This window comes from Cyprinus carpio, chromosome A1 (genome assembly GCF_018340385.1).
Source record: "Cyprinus carpio isolate SPL01 chromosome A1, ASM1834038v1, whole genome shotgun sequence".
In the NCBI taxonomy this organism is placed as follows: Eukaryota; Metazoa; Chordata; class Actinopteri; order Cypriniformes; family Cyprinidae; genus Cyprinus; species Cyprinus carpio.
In genome coordinates, this window is record NC_056572.1 from 7,425,990 (window position 1) to 7,448,844 (window position 22,855).

General features: G+C 36.4%; 1 protein-coding gene across 1 annotated transcript; it reads right to left on the minus strand.

Annotated features, from left to right (window-relative positions):
* Nucleotides 1-9: 9 nt before the first annotated feature.
* LOC109088130 (eukaryotic translation initiation factor 3 subunit F-like) lies at nucleotides 10-7,484 on the minus strand. The gene is made up of 8 exons (XM_042732107.1): nucleotides 7,324-7,484; nucleotides 7,095-7,165; nucleotides 6,767-6,846; nucleotides 1,979-2,116; nucleotides 1,793-1,884; nucleotides 1,510-1,646; nucleotides 562-675; nucleotides 10-123 (listed from the first exon to the last, which is right to left on the minus strand). Exons 1-8 carry the CDS (start codon nucleotides 7,433-7,435, stop codon nucleotides 46-48), a joined length of 822 nt encoding a protein of 273 aa, XP_042588041.1. The 5' UTR covers nucleotides 7,436-7,484; the 3' UTR covers nucleotides 10-45.
* Nucleotides 7,485-22,855: the final 15,371 nt, after the last annotated feature.

Consider the following 22,855-nt stretch of genomic DNA (forward strand, 5'->3'; position numbering starts at 1 on the left):
CACATATTGTCGGAAGGAACATTTTTTATTTATTTTAATTTGTGATCACAGAACAACTAGCTTCTCATTAAGCGCGATCTGAGCTTGAGTGAGGTTCGCCAGGTAGGTCACCATCAACAGATCCTGCAAGGAAACAGAAGAGACTGAGCACTTCAGAAACACCAGCACACAACAACAGTTCAATCTTTACAGGTTTCAAAGATGGTTCAAAGATTACTATTTTTGTGATTTCCTGGATAAAGCTTCCTTAAAAATCATTTGGATTCAGGGAGATTGGCTGATGTACCATTAAAAACCATTTGTGAACCAGTTGGATCAAATCACTGAAATTCACTTAAAAACATCACGCTGACTATCACTATAAACATAATTTCCTTCTGCAATAACTAACAGATGAAATACTTTAGAACACAACTAAAACAATTCACTTTTTCACAAAAGGAATTTCATGGAAAACAAAAAGATATATCAATTAAATATATTAATTCCGGGTTTTTGGAAACCCTGATATTAAAGCATGTCAAGCATACAGAATATCATATTGTACTGAACGCCACTCACATTAATGTTGGAGTTCAGCATGCTCTCAAAGTCTTCTGCTGTGATCTTCGGCACTTTGTTCACAAGATCCATCAGGTAACGACCAACACTGTTATCTGCCATCACTTTACCAGACTAGAAAAAAAAAAAAAAAAAAAAAAAAAACAATACTGGTAAGATCTTGCGTTACTATCCTACAAGACAAATGCTGATTATACTTGTGGCTTCTTGAGAAATTAAATAAGTATTTATTATAAATGCATAAGACAATTAAATACACATTCAAACATTAAACTATACTCCTTATACATTTAATTTCTACATAATTCTATTACGCATTACACTATGCACTATGTGCATTTAAATACTGTAATACTTAAGTTATATAGTATTTTTAGTCTAAATTACACTATATATGGTCATATATAAATTAATATTAATAAAATATACATTTATACTATACATTTTATTTATACACACTTTATAATATGCATTCATCATTTATTGATTAAAAAAAAAAAAAAAGTATTCTGTGCAGAAAAGCAATTGATTAATGCTTGGTAAGAACAGCCCTTGAAATTAAATGACTCTTAAAGCTGTAATAACATTAGACAAATTTCCTCAAACAAACAGGTCACCAAAAAGAATTCACCAGTTCACACATACATGAAATCGAAATATATAATTTATGCATATTTGGCGTGCTGTCCGGGGGGAGGGCTCCAAGCCTGGAATTGGCCAGATCCCAATGCACAACCCCCCCCACCCCTTGACTGGTATTGAAACCTGCCAAGAGAGGCCATGGGGTGGTGGAGGGATGCTGTGAAACTTGTCGTGGAACAAAGCTGATAGACTGCTATATATATGCTGGCTTTCTCTTGCTCTGATTGGATGATTACCTGAACGTGCTCCTCCTGAACTTTGTTACATAAAACTTCAATTAAAGTTATGTCCAAGAGAGACACTCACCAGTACATCTTCTATATATGAGAGCACTGTGGACAGCATTTCTTGTACGCGTCCTGCTGCACTGGCCACCTGGGCCAGGTCTGTGGTCAGTCCGTTTGTACGACTGGGAGATTCACGTGTCCTCTGTAGAAGGTCAACTATAGAGAGGGCGTTTAATCCTTTATGAGAATGTGCTCAAAAGAAAATACGCTATTCTTAAAACATGCAACTGTAACAAAATACTGTGTAAACCAGTATTGATGAATAATACACAAACATGTTTACAAGTGAAAAAAATTCTGACCTCCAATGCGCTCTGTGTCGTAGTAAATGTACTTGACTGTCAGGGGGGTGAACATGACACCAACTGTCTTGCCTGGAACGCCCATCTGTGAACTAACAGCACAAACAGCAAATAAATACTGTTACTGCAGCAGAGGAGAGCTGGTCAGCAGCAAGAAATAATCTACCCTTGACCAGATGATCTTACCTGACATAGGCACGGATGTTCATTTTGTTGCTCTGCAGTGCCGTGTCCACGGTCAGGTGAATGGGGTTTGGCGCCTCTCGGCTGTAATACTCATGGATCAGAACGGAGTGCTCTGTGATGTCATATCCTGTGGCATACCTGCAAGACAAAAGATTACACTTTAAAAGAATTGTTCACCCAAAATGAAAATTTGCTGAAAATTTACTCTCCTGCATTCCATTCAAGATGTAGATGAGTTTGTTTTTTAATGGAACATATTAAGAATAGTTCAGCAAAAATGAAAATTTGCTGATTGTCATTATGCAGAGTACAAGTACAGAGCTAATGAAATGCAGTTAGCATCTAACCAGAAGTGCAAGAATATAGTGTTTTATATACATAAAAAGTGCAAAATAAGTGAAGCTATGATTTACAGAATGTACAGTGGGGTTGCTATATAAAGTATTGAGCAGAGTATATACAGAATATAAATAGGAATGCAGTGTAGGATTGCATGTACATTATGAACAGAGCAATGTAGGATTATATATACACATTATGAACAGCAGCATCGTGAGAACAGTGGTAATAAATACAGTTGGATGAGTGTGCAAAAGTATTGTTAAAATGAATTCTATGCAAAAACAGTAGTGCAATTATATTTTTATAGAAAAGTTTACTGTGCTTTGTACAGTAACAACTAGTTTACAGTGCGATAACTAGAACAGTGTGCAGTATGTGCAAAATATGAGTAGTGCAAATACATGTATGTAAAGTACTTTGACCAGTGCAGTAATAAAGTACAGTAGGTGCCGGTTAGATTGGTGGTGTGGCGTTCAGAAGGGTCACGGCCTCGGGGAAGAAGCTCTTCCTGAGCCTGCTAGTCCGAGAGCGTAGGCTCCTGTAACGTCTGCCGGATGGAAGGAGAGTGAAAAGTCCATGGTTAGGGTGAGAGGCATCCTTGATGATGTTTCTTGCCCTGCCCAGACAGCGCTTCTGATAGATGTTCTCAATGGAAGTTAACTGGGTGCCGGTGATCCGTTGAGCAGTTTTCACCACTCGCTGGAGTGCTTTGCGGTCAGATGCGGAGCAATTGCTGTACCACACTGAGATGCAGTTTGTGAGTATGCTCTCAATGGTACAGCGGTAGAATTCCACAAGGATCCTGGGACTCAGGTGAACTTTCTTAAGGCTCCGTAAGAAGTAAAGGCGCGCTGCTGTGCCTTTTTGACCAGGGTGGAGGTGTTATGGGACCAGTTGAGGTCATCAGAGATGTGGATGCCAAGGAACTTTGAAACTTGACACACGCTCCACTACAGCTCCGTTGATGTAGATGGGTGTGTGTGCATGACTCCTAGTCCGCCTGAAGTCCACAATGATCTCCTTTGTTTTCTGGGTGTTTAGTTCCAGATTGTTTTGGTGGCACACCACACAGCTAGGTGCTGCACCTCATCCCTGTAGGCTGACTCATCGTCGTCCTTGATCAGACCTACCACCGTGGTGTCATCTGCAAATTTGATTATGGTGTTGGAGCCATAAACAGGAACGCAGTCATGGGTGAATAGGGAGTACAGGAGAGGGCTCAGTACGCAGCCCTGTGGCACGCCGGTGTTCAGGGTGATGATGGAGGAGGAGAGATTATCTAATTTAACAGACTGAGGTCTGTTAGTCAAAAAGTCAAGAATCCAGTTGCAGGTGGATGTGCTGATTCCAAGCTGGCTGAGCTTGGAGATCAGCTTGGGAGGGATTACAGTATTAAATGCAGAACTGAAATCAATGAACAGCATTCTCACATGTGTGTTTTGACTGTCCAGGTGGGTGAGGGCAGAGTGAAGTGCCGTTGAGATGGCGTCCTCTGTTGATCTATTGCAGCGATAAGCAAATTGAAATGGGTCTAGTGTAGCAGGGAGACAGGATTTTAAGTGGGATGCAATCAGCCTTTCAAAGCATTTAGCAATGATGGGGGTGAGTGCAACGGGACGGAAGTCGTTAGGTACCGAGGCAGTGGAGTGTTTCGGTACTGGTACGATGGTGGAGGTTTTGAAGATAGTGGGGACAGTTGTTTGGGCCAGGGACAGATTGAAAATGTCCGTGAAGACCTCAGCCAGCTGCTCCGCACAGGCTTTAAGCACACGACCAGGTATTCCGTGAGGGCCAGCTGCCTTCCGTGCATTCACCTTACACAGAGTGGAGTAAACAGCTGAGGTGGAGAGTGTGAGGGGCAGTTCACTGGATTGATGCTCAGCTTTGAGTGAGATCTCCTTATTATTTTTATCAAAACGAGCATAAAAGTGATTGAGCTCGTCAGGGAGGGAGGCAGTGCTGGAGGGGGGCACAGTGTTGGGTGGTTTTGTAGTCTGTGATAGATTGTATGCCTTGCCACATACGCCGGGGGTCTGAAGAATTGAAGTGTTCTTCAATCCTCTGTTTATGTGCGAGTTTGGCCTGGCAGATACCCTTCCTCAGGTTGGTTCTGGCTGAGCTGTAAGCCTCCCGGTCTCCAGACCTGAAGACTGCATCTCTTGCTTTGAGCAGGAGGCGAACCTCTCTGTTCATCCAGGGTTTCTGATTGGGGAAATTTTTTATATTTTTGTGTGTGGTTACTCTGCCCACACATCTGTTGATGTGCTCCAAGACAGAGTTGGTGTAAATGTCAATGTTAATTTGAGAGTCTGTGGTGGCCTGGGCAGCAAACTCACTCCAGTCTGTGTGCTGGAATTGATGTTGAAGAGTGGAGTCAGCACCTTCCAGCCAGATTTTAACAGTCCTTATTGTAGGTTTCACACATTTGATGACTGGGGTATACATGGGGAGCAGGAACAAAGAGAGGTGGTCAGACTGACCCAGGTGGGGGAGGGGTGTGACTTTGTAGGCATCAGTCACATTAGTATAAACGTGGTCCAATGTTTTATGTCCCCTTGTAGTGCAGGAGACATTTTGGTGAAATTTAGGGAGAACAGATCTTAAAGTGCAGTGATTAAAGTCCCCAGCAACAATAAAGGCTCCATCCGGGTGCAGGGTTTGTAACTTGCTAATAGCAGCACAAAGTTCTTTCATAGCCACGTTAGCATTAGCATCCGGAGGTACATAAACTGCAGCAGCAATAATGCAAGTAAACTCACGTGGTAGATAGAATGGCCTGCACTTGATAATCAGGAACTCCAGATCAGCAGAGCAGTAGGTATCAACAATGACAGAGTCTGTGCACCATGATTTGTTTACATAGATGCATACTCCACCACCCTTGTTTTTACCAGAGGTTGCTGCTACTCTGTCAGCCCTGAAGAAAGAGCGTCCATCCATATGCACCACGCTGTTTGGGACATCGTTGCAGAGCCATGTTTCAGTGAAAAACATAACATTACAGTCCATAAGCCATTTCTGTGTGAGGGTCCAGATCTTTAGTTCGTCCATCTTGTTCATCAGAGACCGTACATTGGCAAGGAAGATGCTGGGCAGAGCTGGTCGATGTGGATTTAGCCTCTTTTTTTAGATCAAGATGGCGGCGCGGACACATCGCGAGGCTCAGCGTCTTACCAGATTTCGAATAATAGTGTTAATTTACCTGGTTATTTCATTCGTGTTCGCGCGATTCAGTTATGCGAACTACAGCTATAGTAAACAGTCACTTTTGGACATCAACAAACGGTGTTCCAACGTAGTTTTAGACCATCCTTTCGACTTCAGCGAACTCCCGCCGGAGCTACTGAGATCACCGCGGACAAGTGGATCACTCGCACCGACCGGAAGTGCTCGGCGTCGGCGTCGAGACCGTAAACAAAGACGGGGAATGTGATGAGTTTGTTTTTTAATGGAAATGAGTTTGTTTTTTAATTGGATCCTCTGCAGTGAATGGGTGCCATCAGAATGAGAATTCACACAGCGGATAAATACATCACAATAATCCACAAACAATCTACATGTCTCCAGAACATCAATTAATGTCTTGTGACGTGAAAAGCTGAGTGTTTGTAAGAAACAAATCCACCATTAATGCGTTTTAACTTAAACCATTGCTTCTGGCCAAAATACAAGTCCATAGTCCATAATAGTTGGATAAATTTATATTTTTATTTAGTTTTAATTTAAATTTAATAGTAAGGCTTAGTTCAGTGTGTTTAGAAATGTGTTTTGATTAGAAAAGTTCTGGGCTTTTATTGCTTGATCCAGATTTCTCTCATGATTCAGACAAAAAAATTCACTTAAGAAAATATTATGGATAGAATCTTTATATTAGCTGGAAGCAACAGTTTGAAGATAAAAAAGTCTTCATGATGGATTTATGCATTATAAGCACACAGCTTTTTAGCTTAAGATGTTAACTGATGGACTGGAGAGGATAACTGATGTTTCTATCAACAGTTTGGACTCTCATAGTGACGGCACCCATTCATTGCAGAGAATCCATTGGTGAAGAAGTGATAAAATTCTGTTCTAACGGAGAAGGTGAGTAAATTTTTATTGCTGGGTGAACAATTCCTTTAAGACCACTGTATCGCCATAATGGCTGGCTACATTCTCTAGGCCTTTCTACTGTGAAAGTGTTATTTTACTATCATTAAAACACTATTGTAGTGTTGATAAATATTTTAAAATAGTATTTATTTTCATTTTAGTTTAAGTTTTAAAAAGTATTTTTTTTTTTTGTCTATTCATATTTATGTCTATATACTTTTTAATGTTTATTTTACTTCAAGTAACAAAGATGTATTTTATGATTTTAGTTCACTAACTTTATTATCTCTGCTGTCACCAACAGATCCTGCCAAACTAAGTTAATCAAATGCATTAGCATGAGTGGACACTTACCAGCCAATAATGACTTCACTCGGCGAAACCTTCTTATGAAGCTCGTACATGTTCTTGGCGAACTCCATGTCAACAGCCACCTATGACCCAGACATAGTAAATAAGGATGATGTCATTATTGTGTGCAGTTCTCTGTGTTTGAAGAATCAAGTTCTTGAAATTCATGTACTATAATGTTTACATGGTGGAAGTCCAAATTACATCCTATAATTTGATACTACATGTTCAAAAATATGGTGGTACCATAGCCATTTCTAGTATTGTTGAGATACCACAAATACATCACTGGTACTTCTTTGTAGCAGGTGAATGATGCTGTTTGTCTCACCTCATCTTCAGACTCATTGTGAGGAACAGAGAAGCAGTTGGTGACTTCAACTGAATGCTTGTCTGTGGTTCCTGTGATTAAATTAAACCGTGTTAAAAATGTCGCTTTCTCATCCACTTCAGCCATCCTGCTCGACTAAACACATGCTTCGTAAGACAAAACGACTCTTATGTTATCTTTTTTAAACGCGAGCGTCTCGGACTTCACTCAGTGAAAATAAATGACCCACCTAATAACGTTCCGATCACGCGACTTGCTCCCTCATTCCTACGCTCGTATGAGTCCACAATCGATGCCAAAACCACCGGGTGGATCTTCACTACCGGACCGTGGACCGCCATGATTTTGTAGAGGAAGTGGAGGGTGATGACAAAAGGAGAAGAAGAGGAAGAGAGTGCGGGTCTCCATGGGATTCGTGCTGTTGCCCCCTAGCGGATGTACAGTTGTGAACAAAAATCTGACATCGGCCTGATAAACCAGACTGGCAATTTATTCCTGGAAATAAACAATATTTTTTTTTGCTGTCATTGCAAAAGAGGGAATGTATAAATATTCTGCTCTTCACTAAAATTTGAATGCTGAAAATATAATTAGCAATGAAAAAGGTATAAATTTGAAAAATGCACCATACAAGCATTTTTACTCTTGGTTTTTGGATTTTTGGACTTTATGTTCTAGGGAAAGTGTTTTTTAGATTATAATTAGATATTGTATGATGTTCCTGATTGCCATTTTTTTCCCCAAGTGAATTCAGAGGCATAATTGAACTTGAACTTGTTCGCTTAGTCCTGCGGTGTAAAAATAGTCCTTAGTTCCTTAACAACATGTTCAAAAATCCCCAAAGGATGCTCTTTTAAAAAAAGATTGTGTGAGTCACTCCCAAACCTGGGCACATGTGTTGAACACAGAGCTGGGTAGTAACTGACATGTTATTTGGATTACATGATCAGATTACAAAAAATAAGTACTTGTAGTTAGATTGAATTACATTTTAAAATACTCGTAATCATATTACAGTTACTGTTTTTATTGATTACATGATTACATATTATTCACAGAATAGCAATAAATTATTCATAATTAAATCATATTCATTATTGAAAAGTTTACTCTCTAAATCCAAGGAAAAATCTACAAGGCCAAATGAAGACAAAAAGTAACAGGTGATTTTATTTATTATGTTTACTTTTACAGTAAAAACAACATATGTCTGTTATCATTTTATTGATGTAACTGAACTGACTATACTGACTATACTTTATTTGCTTAGATTAAATTAATCTAATAAAGATGATTATCTCTTTACAATCCTTGACAACCCAAAGCTTAATGGGTATTTACATTCAGCTAGTCTAGTGTATCTGAAGGTGCTGTGTGATGGTGGTTGATGTTTGATCGTACAAATGCCCAGCAGGTGGCGATTAAAGGTCATTAATTTTACTGCCCAGTTTCCTCACTTGATCAGACCCCCTAATTAAAAAGGAAACTTCCCAACATATATATATATAATATATATATATATATATATATATATATATATATATATATATATATATATATATATATATATATATATATACATACCACACACACACGCAAATACAATACAATTGTTTGATAATTTTTTTGAATGGTGTTTTTCTAACTGTGGTGTGGTTTGCAATTTGCGTTTATGAGATAGACATTTCAGCCAGTAAATTAACTCTGTGTGAATATTTTACAGTTTTGCAGAGGTAACAAAAAAAAAACAAAAAAAAAAAACAAAAAATTACAAACAGGCTGCCAATCAAAAACTCTGAAGGCATAGAAATCCCGGGGTGCGGGGGGTGGGTTGTCCTCCCTAAAATATGATTAAAAACCACGCTGTGTATTGTAAATAACCTTTTATACTTTAAATAACTTTGTAAGTAGTAAAACAACACAAACGGGGCAAAAAATGGGTTTGAAGTTTAGAAATCTTTTGCGTATCCCACTCCCTTGCCTCAGAGTGCTTTGGTCCAAATGCCTGCTTTTCTCTCAGTGTTGCCAAGTCCGCGGTTTTCCAGCGGAACTGGGCTAACTTTAACACAGTTGACGTGAGATAGGCTATTTTTCATGTCCGCGGTTTTTAAGCGACCCCAATAATGCATGCGAATTTTACTGAAGGAACCCTGCCGAAAAACGTGTATTTTACCGAGTCTATTTTTGCTGTGCTGCACGCGCTGAATTACAGTGACAGCGCATTGTTCGTGGTAAAAATGAACATGGATTGACACGGAAATGCAGTAATTTCACAATAAATTGATACAATTAAAGTCAACTGTGTTCCACAGTCAACACGTGGCTGTTTAACTAGGTTTAAAACAAGAAAAAGTGCACTTTTAGATAAACAAGGCAACATAATCATAATACTTTTCTGGAGGCAGAAAAACAAAGTTCTTTAAGACCCGTGGGATTGCATGTAATAGAGATAAAAGGCACGAGAGTCGACTGTTTCTGTCAATGGTAAGTTTTAATTTTAAATGTTTGTGATAGCCTAACAAGAAAAATAGGCTAAATGTTGTTTAAATGTGCTATCGCTTGCTTGAGCAACTTATTATACAAACCTAAAAGTCAAATGCATGATTAATACGTTGTTTATATTTATTGAGTTTAAACTGTCTATGGAAGATTGTTACTGTACTGTGATAAGAGTATCACAAGGCTGAAAAAGCTTTTTTAATGTTTTTTTTTTTTATTTTTTATTTTTTTACATGATTTGAAATCAAAATAATGGACAAATGTTGTGTTTGTGGACTAAACAGCCGCGGATCAGTAACAGACTGCAAACACGTCCTGTGTGAAAGCACAATGAGTCCGTGCTGCTTCTGCACCACATACGTAACGCACACGGACTGCATACGCACTGCAGAAGGAGTATGTGTGAAACAGGCGTCAGTCCGTAAGACCGCAAGTGCACATGAAGTGTTCCATTTGGGACAGGGCCCTAGTAGTCTCAACCTCAGATGTCTTGCCTACGGACCGTTGGCTGAACGTCTGATGCATATTGCACACAAAATTTGAAACACTTCAGGAGTTTCGAAGTCGTCATCGGATTGGTTGAATATTAGACAGGATTTCAGGGAGATGTGTGTGTCGCGTTCTTTTAAACCCCCTCATGAAAGAAGAAAGCCTCGTGATGTGACAACTAACACTTATCAGGATCAACTGAATGCTGGATTCTCAAAAGTATGTGAAATTAGAATACGTCTGAGAGTTTGTTATTGTGGCAACATTTCCACACACTGAAACATGATGTTGAAAGAAACAAACTGTGATTGGTTGTTTGACATGTCAGACAAATGGCATCATGGGAGGGCCTTGACCAAAAGCTGCCATGGATTCCATCGAGACTAGTTTTGTAGCAACTGGGCGGGTTTGGTTGCGAAAACCTGGAAAACTTGCATCACCTACATATACAATTCCGGTGAACCATAACAAAGTCAGTAGTTCTGGAACTCTAGTAATAAGGCTGTCAACGCCCTTTTGGTTCACTTAAACATCGGATGAAGTGATTATTTTCTCTTTAATACAGAGGATGCCAATGTATTTTTCGATGAGTCCGCTATATTAGCAATAATAACATTACCTGCTTGACAAACAGTAATGTCTACGACAGACACGACTGCTGTCGCAGCGCGACCACCACAGCTTGAAGTTATCTAAATTGGTATGGTCTGCCTGCTACACTAATAGTAGTAAAGCTTTCTTCTTTGTAATCTTTTCCTTACAAGTACAATTTTAGCTGTATTATTTGTGTCCCCTTCCAAAATTGCTCTTGAGAAATTTTATGTTTATTGTCCCCCCTACTGTTAGATGAAATTTACGCCCCTGCCTGGAGGAAGCTCAGTTGCGTGACAACTGCCAGTTGCTTTAGTTTGGGGCCCGAAGAATTTGAGGAGCGTTGGCTCAGCCTACCTGTCTGTAAACAGTAAACATTTTTATTGAGTTCAGTTTCTTGCCATCACTGGGATAGAAATAGCTCACAGCAGCTTTGAACATGAAGCTAATATGCAAAATAGCCTACTTACTGTCGCCACTGGGCGGACAACTGTGTGAAGGGAAGTGATCAATGTACTGAAATTATGCTACAGGCAGCGGAGATATCGCAGTCTGAGCTATAAATCGCCCTTTTGGTTCTCAACAAAATATGCACATTCCCCAAAGCAGTGTCATATCACTCATACAGAAAAGTGCTTAATATAAAAACTATCTAGCTTGCTGTGCCGTTGGTTAATACCTGCCAGTCACATTGGTTCATTTGATGGTTAGTTCACCATTGGCTGACATCATTTTGCATATTATTTAAATATTTAGTTCCATATTTACATTTAAGATGTAGCCCTAAATTCAAATAAAATGTTTAAAAACATTTATTATAATCATTTGACCTAAATCTAGGGCTATTATTTTCTGCATTCATTGTTTGTCCATTGGTTCTTATTAAAATGATTCAGTCCACAGTATTCCATTATACATGCCATAATAAATAATATAATTGAAATTAAACTTTGGTCTCCATCAAAAATGCAAAAATATCTAGACAATTTATTCCAGTTTTACAATACCAGTTAATGCCCTTTTAACTTTGTAACTAACTTTTTAACTGGAGCTAATGTTTACAAAGTACAATAACCAAATTTATGTGCCATAAGGGTTAATCTTTTCATTTTCCAGTGTTGAAATCCCATTTCATGGTTGATCTTTTCATTTTATTGTCACTGGTTCAAACTACGGTCCCTACCTCATTTATTTCTCTATGCTGGACAACAACACATTAAAGGTGGCACAGCCTCTGTATCCTGCATTTGACAGTCTTTTTGCATTGCCAGCTGCTTGTTCTTCTACAATTTCAGCTACTTTTTCATGTCATATCTTGGAAGATGTGGTCTTGTGGGATCTGATAAATCACACAGGGTTATGTCAGTCTGATGACTGCTGATCCAATTATCTGCCTCCATTTCACACATCACAGCTCAGCTCATTTCCAAAAAGGTCTTAAAAACTAGAAAAAGATATAAGTAGCAGACACACACAAAAAAAATCCATCGTTATCTCTCTGCTAGTGTGAAGAAATTTCTGCACAATTCTAACATAATTCATTATCTTGGAAACAATTATTATATTATTATTCATATAACAGTTCACAGCACAAATCTCTTTCCTTATTTTTGTTCAATAATATATTTTTATAATATATTGCTACGTCTATTCAAGCATGCAGTATAAGGAACAATATTAAAAATCTAGTCTTTTTCCAATTATTTATTTTCACATTACAGTAGTTTTTCCTAATTAGTAAAGTTTTACACAGAAAGTAAAGAATGCCTTTTGAAAAATATGTTTGTTGGTTTTTTCACACAAAACAGTGTTGCTGTGTTAATGTGATTCACTGCACACTGTCGCCTCCTTTTCTCATTTAGTTGACTCATCCTCTTAATGTCTGTTCTGAGAGCCATAATAGTGGCAAACGTGTGTTGAAAGTATTGATCATGTATGGCTATATATTGATACATAGAGTATAAAAATATTTATAAATGAAGACAAAAATAGCATTACATGTAATATTCATAAAGCTTTATTCTTTACTGAACACATATATTGCACATACATGTTCCCATTTAAATGTGAATGTACACACATTTATACACACATTCACAGAATAAGTTACAGCAGATTTCTAGTTCCCAGCATGCTTTGCTTCTGACTGTTAAAGGAGAGTTAATCTTAAAATAAAGTGTTATTTCATGTGTTTTGCTCAATATTAATATAGTAGAAGATCTGTAAGTGTTTGATGTTCTGTTATTTTGGAATTTAAAAGGGTTTGTGGGGTTACCACTGCTGAAGAGAAAAGCCTGCGGTTAGGTTGACGACTCGCCTAACACCAATAAAACTATATATTAATTTATTGAAAAAGTAATGGCTGATAGACTCTTCGCTAAATGTTTTAATACATGCAGGTGTGCTTGTGCTGTTGTTAACTCACTATATATGAAAATATGAAACACATATAATGTAAATAATTATGAAATATAAGAAATATATTATATATGTCTATATATGTGTATATACTGCATGAGTAAATATATGTGCATTGTATTTATACATGCACAGTACCATATCTTATCACATGTATGCAGTATATGTCATGAAGTGTATTACTGAATATAAAATTACATATGTTATAATGTCACATATTTTTAAATATATGAAAACGGCTATTCCTTATGTATTATTCAATAAATTGAAATATATTAACACAATACATTATTCTGTATCTTTTCAATATACCATTAAATCATTTAATATACTGATCATTCATATATAAGGAAATATATTTTCTTTGCGTAAGGGTACCCTGCAGGAAACACTTCTGATGTACACAATAAATATCACTGTAAACATGCATCGCACCGTTATCACTATCACCACTGTAACCAGACTCTGGAAAGGCCAATCCGCCAATCACCAGGCCAAAAAAAAAAAAAAGAAGATGTGTCATTGTCACTCACGACAGCACCAATAATCGATTTTCAGTTTAGTGTGTTAAGTGCCTGGCTACCTCTACTATACATGCTCCTATTGGCAGCCCAGAGACAGTCCAGCAAATCCCTGCTGGTTCACAGATTGGCCCTAATGTATTTTTAATGGCACTGGATGTCTCATTCATGCTTTAGATCAGTGCCTGAGCTCATATTGGCACATTGATTCTGTGGAACAAATTGTCTCTCTCTCAGGCCACAACAAACATACATTTTCTCCACAAGAGAACAACTGAAGGATGCATAGCCACCTATAAATTTCCCCTGCTATCAAGAACAGCACTGATGAGTGAGCAAATGTGATCGCACAGTCTAATTTACTAAGCAGGGAAGAGTTGCCGCTTTGATTAGTATAATAATAAGTCAAATGCAGACCACCTACTGATACATCCACCAAGTGTCTAGGAAAAATATCACAGTAAATTATGCAAAGATGTGTTTTCCAGAGACCAGCATCCAAACAAATGATAGAATAATAAGATAGAATAATGAGATGTCCAGCTGGTCAAAATCCATATCAGACAGTTTTACTGTTATCTTGTTTTATGTTCTCATCACGCTCCATTGCTTCATTAGCTGAACGCTTATCTTCAGCTTTACCTGTGTCATGACAGATGTGAATATTTGAGCAGGCAGATTTTGTTGTACTATAGTATAGTTGTTTTTTTTATCATTATTGGTCTGCTAAGTTATTACAGTAAGAGAGAAGGAACCTCTAATGATCTGAATATGTTATTGCTGGGGCACTCCCAGATAACAAAAATATGTTTTGTTATTTTGCTATTGTTCCCTTTGACTTATTAAAACATTATTTCTGGATGTTTTCTGAATATTCAAAGCATCCAGGTTTTTTAAATGTTTAAAAAAAGAATATATATATATATATATATATATATATATATATATATATATATATATATATATATATATATATATATATATAATGTTTTTTTGAAAGTTGTCTAAATCATATGATTGTGAGAAAAGGACAGTGATCACATGTACATCACCAGTATGAGTCGCAGAGACCACAGAGACTACAAGGTTTCGTTTGTGTGGGTCCACATAAGTGTGGCTAATTTATGAATGTTCATTCAGTTTGCAGCCATGTCAAGATTAAAAACATGTTATGATGATTCATGTTAAAAATTCAATATATGAGTTGAAGCTGTAGTGATAGATGCTTATGCTTCAGGGTAAGTTGAACTGTGTAATTTCTTGATCGCATTCCCCAGTAGTTTCTTTTTTCTTTCCTGATAAAAGTGAAGTGTTTTAATGGAGCTTTGGAGCACAAGGTGAAGCAACACATCCTCCCAAGGTTTCACTTCAGTCTGTTTTTTTTTTTTTTTTTTTTTTTTTTTTTTGCCAGCTGCTTTGGTAGTAGCCATCTGCCATCATGTAGCATTACACAGGAGAATCTGTTTTACAAGTTTCCAAGAAAAGCTTTGCTTTGCTGCCCTACCCAGCAATGGGGATTGTACGATAGTGGCTCTGGAGGCATTTATTCCAGAGGACAGATGGCACACTTCAGTCCACTACAGTCACCCTCTGTTAAATAGACTAGAGCAGGTGTACACGCAAGGCGGGTTAGCGTAAAGTGCTGTGGGTACAAATATAAAAAATGCAATGAAAGGAAAGTCAGACAAATACAGTATTATATATTACATTTTAAAACTCTGGGAAAAGGGAAATGCTGGTCCTTATATGAGAAAAGTTAACATGTAATGCTGTTCACAAATTATTGCCAAATTTACACTGCAAAGTTTTGAGACAGAAGTGTTTCTGGAGTGGCATTTAGGAGTCACAGACTAATTGGTATGATTCAGTAATTGGTATGATTGTGAAATGTGGGTGTTACATACCACAATGAAACCAGGTTGAAAAAATAAGAAATGCTGTTCACAAACTATTGCCAAATTTACACTGCAAAGATATGTCACAGTATTACTAATTATATTGTTTATATGTCTGTGTGTGTGTGTGTGTGTGTGTGTGTGTGTGTGTGTGTGTGTGTGTGTGTGTGTGTGTGTGTTTTGTATTTCCATAATGACTGGAAGACAGTGGAGTGCCTGAGATGATTATGATTGTCATGTGTTTTCAAAGCTGGATCCTATAGGGATGGCTTTATGACTCAACATCCTGTCTGCTGTTGATGATCTTCATAAGGATACAGGTAAACAATTACTGCTTGCTGCAGTGAATTACAGTAGGTAAATTATCAACATGCTATTCCCAGCAGACAGCAGTATGTGCTAAAGGATGAGTCTTATTATTTCATTATGGTGGATGCCAAAAAGCAGTGCCAAATGGGTTGATGGCTGCCAAAGGTCATTGTTTTGTGCTGAAAGAGGAGTTGACTCAATTATTAATTTACACATGCATTGGGTAATTTTGTTTTATGTATTGTATCTATGGATTGGATTTTACATACAGCCATCGAAGCTCAGTTCTGCAATAGCTCGAAGGTAAATAATTGAACATTCAGAAAAGTGGCTTTCCATGAAATTGTTTTATTGTTCAATATATTGTTTTCCACATCACTGAACATATAGGCTATAAGCACAGTCCACAGCAATCCATTATGTAATTGAATTTTGTCTGTCCAAGGTAGATTTAACACATTATATTTTTATATACACTACCAGTGAAAAGTTTAGGGTCAGTAAGATTTATTTATTTATTTAAGAAATTAATGCTTTTATTCAGCAGTGACACATTGACAATGAAAAACTGATAAAAAGTGACAGCAAGATTTTTACATAACTTTTTCTAATTAATACTGCTCTTTTGAACTGTTTATTTATCAAAGAAAGTAAAATGCATCATGGTTTGCACAAAAGTATTAAGCAGCACAACTGTTTTCAGCACAAAAAATAATAAGAAATGTTTCTTGCACATCAGCATATTAGAATCATTTCTGAAGGATCATGTGACACTGAAGTCTGCTGAAAATTCAGCTTTGCCATCATACAGACAGGATGAATACAAAAAATAAAGTTCATGAAGAAAGACAGAAAAAAACAGAACGACACACAGTACCAACTTGTAAACTAAATTAAAATGTGTTAAATTTCTTGCATAATGTCAAAAAATACATAAACACATCAAAATATTGGACTGTTTATTTGCATGCACGTTTAGCACCTGTTTCACTAAAGGAATTATGCAAAACTTCTATTCTATTCTATTCTATTCTATTCTATTCTAGCGTATGAGTATCTGTTGTGTTGAATCAGAGAGCATGCACTGATGCATTGAACATGAGTCCAGATGTATCTTCTCACTTGTAACTCTAAGTCAGCAGGATGAAACCAGATCATTATGTATTTTTTATGTGACTAGAATGTCTTGCCAGGCGAAAGCACTGTGTGTGTAACATACATGTGTGAATGTTTGTGCAGTTGTAAATCCATATCTGTCTGAGCACAAGCATGTTTGCATACGAGTGATTGGGAGTGTGTGTGTGTCTTGCAGGGTGACTAAGGGAGGTTTGCCTTCAGGCTGCTGCATTCGTCCTCGTTCACTGACCCAGCACTGACAAACCATGTCAGAACACACAACCCTTTCTCTACTGTCAACCCAACACCTGCTGAACACTCACAGCACTTTAACAAACCTGTTCCTCATCACATATTAACGTTGGGCTCAAAGTGCATTACAATGCATGATATATTGCTTAAATTGCTCATAGTTTCAACTTCAAGCATTAAACTTGACTTACTTCCTGCACTGTTTATGATATATAAATTATATATACACTACGTTCAAAAGTTTGGTGGGTGGTAAGACTTTTTTCAGTGTGTCCTTAAATATACAGTGTGTAAATATGGGTGAGAGAATGCTTTTTAAATCGACACACTGAGGAAGCGTGGCGGTGGGTTTGTTTAATTGCTCTTGTTTAAGAGAAAGGGACTGCTGAGATCATCATAACATATGATACACAATCAAAGGGAGGAAACTGTGCTCTGCTGGGAGTGTAAAGTTAGATGAAAAGCAAATTGACTTGAAGACTAAAATACAGAATTAATTAATCTCTAGGGTGGCTTTGGGGTGGAACGAGCCTTTGTTGCCACCTGATCGAGATCAGCCTCTGTGGGGCAATTTTCAACATTGTGAGAGTGGCATAAAACACACTTCCATTTGTAGGAAACTTCAGGACATTTGAGAATTACATGAACAGATCTAGTGACAGGAAACGTGGGATAAAAATAAATAAGTGATGGATGCAGGTTTGAAGATTCTGGCAGCTAATGGTCTGTGCAGTTCTGTTTGTTTTGATGCTCCCTTATCAAGTCCTTCCGTTGGGACGTGTTTATTTCCATTTATGCATGTACCCCCCCACCCCCACCCCCATGCATCCACTCCCAATTAGAATGATGTATCTTTGTTATCTAATGATCTGTGCTGCTTCAAGTGAAAATAATGGCTGGGCAGATTGCTTGTCTGACATATTCGCAGTAAAACATAAATTTTTCACCTTTTTCACCAGTGACCTTTTCTTTTGTATCCACTATTTATAATATTTATTTAACAGCACTATTATTATTTTCTTTTAGCAGATGATTTAGTTTTACACAGGAAAAGGAATCTGGGCCATGTCCCCATTAATGTGGGGTGGGCGGTATGATCAAAATCTTACAACGGGGTATGAATATTTTTATTTGTTGACAATTATTTTGGCTGGAAAAAAAAAAAAAAAAAAAAAAAGCACATTCACCAGATACGGACTAAAATAAAGATTAGAAATAGGTTGATTGGTCTGATGAGTTTCGATTTTTGTTGAGACATGTAGGGTCAGAATTTGGCATAAACAACATGAAAGAATGGATCCATTCTGCCTCGTATCAGTGGTTAAGGCTGCTTCTGGTGGTGCAGTGGTGTGGAGGATATTTTCTGACACACTTTGGGCCCCTTATTACCAACTGGACATTTTCTAAACGTCACAGCCTATCTAAGAATTACAAAATGCAAAATGGCAGTGAGTTCTGTGTGGAGAAGTACCACTCTCATTCTCTTCTGAAAAATGTAAGTGTCTAGTTCTCACTTTTTTTATCTTCCTGATTCTAATACTAATATTCTAATAAAAAAACATGACATGCATTTGTTCTGAACCGGTAAGGTCCACGGTGGCTTACTGTCACCATTTTTCCTGTTATCACGGATAATTCTCTTGAAGAGAGGAGAATAGCGTTGATGACTGCAGCAGAGTTTCAGCTTGCCTGGGGCTGCTTGGCAAACATTACAGTGCACAGTCATTTATAACATTTACAGGGTTCATCACTCACGAAAACCAATCAAAAAAATTGCCATATTTCTTGCAGCAAGTCATTTTCACCCTCTCTGATGGAATCAATGAGGTTTGCATTTACATTTTCAGGGGAAATGCAATTCTTGATGCGAGACAGCTCAAAGTGACCTGGTGGCAGTAAAAAAAAAAAGCAGCTTTAGGAAACACTTTCAGTGATATATTAGAATTGTGTACATATAAAATGGCCGTAATTTTATTGACCCTTAAGCCTTTTGTTTTTGTGATAAGGTTTCCTCTCTCTCTATGGGAAATGTAACAACACAACCACAGGGCATTATATTTGTAGCAGGAAGTTGGCATGGCTCCACTTTAAACTTATCACATTAGTGCTGAAATCAGATGAATTTCACTTACAGCACAGACAGATAAAAAAAAAAGACTGATTCTTGATTGTGTGCCACCTTATATTAGTTTTCAGAGTAATTTCAAATTGTGAATTATATCTTGATGGCAAATAGCCAAAGATACTGAGCTTGAGTTATGCTGACAGCATCCTCCAACCTGCTCTGATTTCAAAAGGATATGCTCATCAAAATGTGATCTAATGAACCCCAACTAACCAAAATAGCCCAAGAAAAAATGCTAGATGAAGAATGAACATCTAATACCTTGTAGACGGAAAATTTCAGCATCAGCATTTTTGTGTGATTAATATGGCATGCCGAGTTCAAGAATATCTTCAGATGGTAATGAATCCACTCTTTAAAAGTGCTTATAAATAACATTTAAATATCTTATTTAAGAGTGGTTAAGGCCTCTTGAATTTATATGATTATGCTGTGGCATTGTCATATATAGGCTACACTACCTCAACAGAAGTTGAAAAAGTCACTGTAAAAGAAGAGCTGTTACTGTATCAAATTAGATTACTGATCAGCATTTTTGTGCAAAATACCATAATTTTCGGATAATAGACAAGATCATAGGACACCATTAGCATCACATACACTCTAAAAATGATTTAGAGGACCTGTTACCACAACATAAATAAATGCATGTTTGCAAGTTAAAAATTCTAATTTAATAAGTTGCAAATATTATTTTGTTGAATTCAGTTGAAATAATAATGTTGCTCATTACATTAACTTATTATTGTGTGTAATTTAAACTCAAATTTCGGTTTTAATTGAATTTCTTAAAAAAATTAAGTTGAAGGAAATCAATAAAATTGTTAACTTATTTGGGGAATTTGGGTAGTGGATTATTATAATTTTTTTTTTTTGAGTAATCATCTTAGAAATATGTGCTTATGTTACAAATTATTAAGTTCTTCTTAGTGCAGTTTGTTGGTTGAATTTAATTTAATTAGAAGTTGTCATAACTTAAAAAAGTAAACTGTTGTTAATTATTTAATTAATTAATTTATTTAGACATATAGGACATGTTCCTGTACCAACATTCTTTGTTATCCTTGTTGGAATAGTCTTGAGTACCCTTACTAAAAAGAAGTTTATTGAAGTGTGCTATTAGTATACTTCTTTTAAACTTTAAAATATGAAAGTATACTTTCAGTCTACTTTTTATGTACTTCTCAGAAATGTGCTTTATGTAATTCTTAGAAATATACTTACTACATTTAAGTATACTTGACAAAAAGTCTAAATATATTTGAGCTATACTTGTGCTCCGGGGATCCATGTTTTCAATGTTATATGGTAGAGGACGCTATTAGACATCTTCTGTACAGAATTTCCAAAGCACAAGTGAAGAAGAAACCAAAACAACAGATGCTTAGTAAATTATTTTAGGGCGTTGTTTAGGTATGAAAAATGGTCAAAACTGTGTAACATTATGGAATAAAATGTTGACCAATGAAGAGGTAATGACTATCAAGCTTTTGGGTGTTGACTGACTCCATCTATGTTTTGATTATAATTCTGAATCAAATTTATAGTCTTTTTTCAGCTTTTTGTTGAAAATGTTGTTTCTTTCTTTCTTTCTTTTTTTATATGAAACTTACCCACATTCAAGTGTTTATATAAAACAAGAATGCATGAAATAAAATATTTTTGTTTACAAGCAGATACCCTGTTCTTTCTTTTGATGTTTGCATGTTCAGATATTCATATAATAAAATATATACAAATTAATAACTAAATAGGGACATTGTAGTATACTTAAAGTATGATGTAAAGTTCACTTAAAGAAAACTTATGAGTATTCTTGCAGTAAAAAACTACTGAACTGGTAGTTTACTGAGACTATACTTCAAAGTGTACTAAAAATGCTACAAGTATTTAATTAGTAAACTATCAGTATACCTGTAAGTTCACTTTTAGTATAGTTGCAGTACAAACTAAAAACAGATGTAAACTAGTTGTGTACTCAACCTTCACTACTGTTATACTTAAAGTATACATAAAAGTATTATGTAGTCCCAAGGAGTATTGGAATAGCACACTTATAAGTATACTACTAGTACACTGATACTTGTATACCTACTACATAAAGTATACTTAAAAAATACTTGAACTTTACTTAAGTATACTTAATAAAATAAACTTGAAGTATACTTCTTTTTGGTAAGGGTAGCCAAACTTTTGACTCAGTTTTGCAACTTATTCTGGGCTAGAGCTGCCCATTTGAAAAAAAAATGTATAAAAGCAATAGCACAATAGCACATTTTTGTTAGACACAGGGCAGTGGAATGTAGTCTAATGTAATGTAATCTATTACCTATGCATAAAACCTGTCTTTTTACTAAAGTACTTCACTTATGGGTGCCATGTAATAGAATATTTTTAATACCACTGATTTTGTATTTAAAGTGAATTTAATAAAAAAAAACTTCACAAGTTTCTAATTATAACATTTTCATTGTACAGAAAGTAAGCCAAGAACATTTACATTATCAAATAACATTTGACTCCTGTTTGCCTATAATCAGTGAAGCTGTCTACAATGTGAAATAAATCTCTTAATTACATCATACGCACATTTGCACTCTGATGTTTAAGATTAGAAAATTTGCAATGAGGTAAGAGAGTGCAGAATTGAGCAGCTGATGATAATCCTGCCAGTTTGATCATATCAAATGTAAAAATATTATTATGCTATTTTTTGTCTTTTGGATGCTGCATTTAAAATCCAAGTGGGTCAAAAATCTTTGAATGGGCATGATGCCTCTGCTCGGGGGCCCTGTTGGGGGCGGCCCCACACAATTGCAAGGTGTACATGTTGCCTAAACACGCTACTGTGTAAGATGACAATTTAATCATTGTGATGCTTCTAATTAAGTGCTAAAAAATGGTTGCAAATGTTTTACAAAGTACACATACTCATGTTTGCACCACTTAAATGTTTTACTACCAAATTATATGTGATATCAACCTTTATTTAACTTATACTGGAAAATTTTTTGGAAAATTTTGTTTCAAACTGAATCTGTGTTGTTGAACAATTTGATTAAGAGAATGATTCAATGACTCGCTCAAAAGAACAGTCACTTGTTTTGTTTGTCAATGAATTGGCATGTTTGAACGAATCTGTTAATCTAATCACTCAATTGCTGCATTCAAAATTGCATACCTCCCTTTGTGATGTTTGAACGAATCTGTTATATGGAAACTGTTTTATGTCTGAATTCATAGTATTCATAAAAAAGCAAAAAGTAGCTGGATGACTTCTGGTGAGATTCTAAAGTGCGCATGTTCTACAAGTCCATATAGGAAATAATTTGTGAACATAACTGAAGCTAGTAGGTCACATCGACGACAACGAATGTAGTACATCTGGATTCCATTCATACTACACACATTCATATTTATGTATTTTTTTAACAGTTGTGATTTAATTTCTTTTTCAAAAGAATTACTTACAATACTCAGAGAGTATCTGAAAATAGTGGAAGTGAAAGTGACGTGACATACAGCCAAGTATGGTGACCCATACTC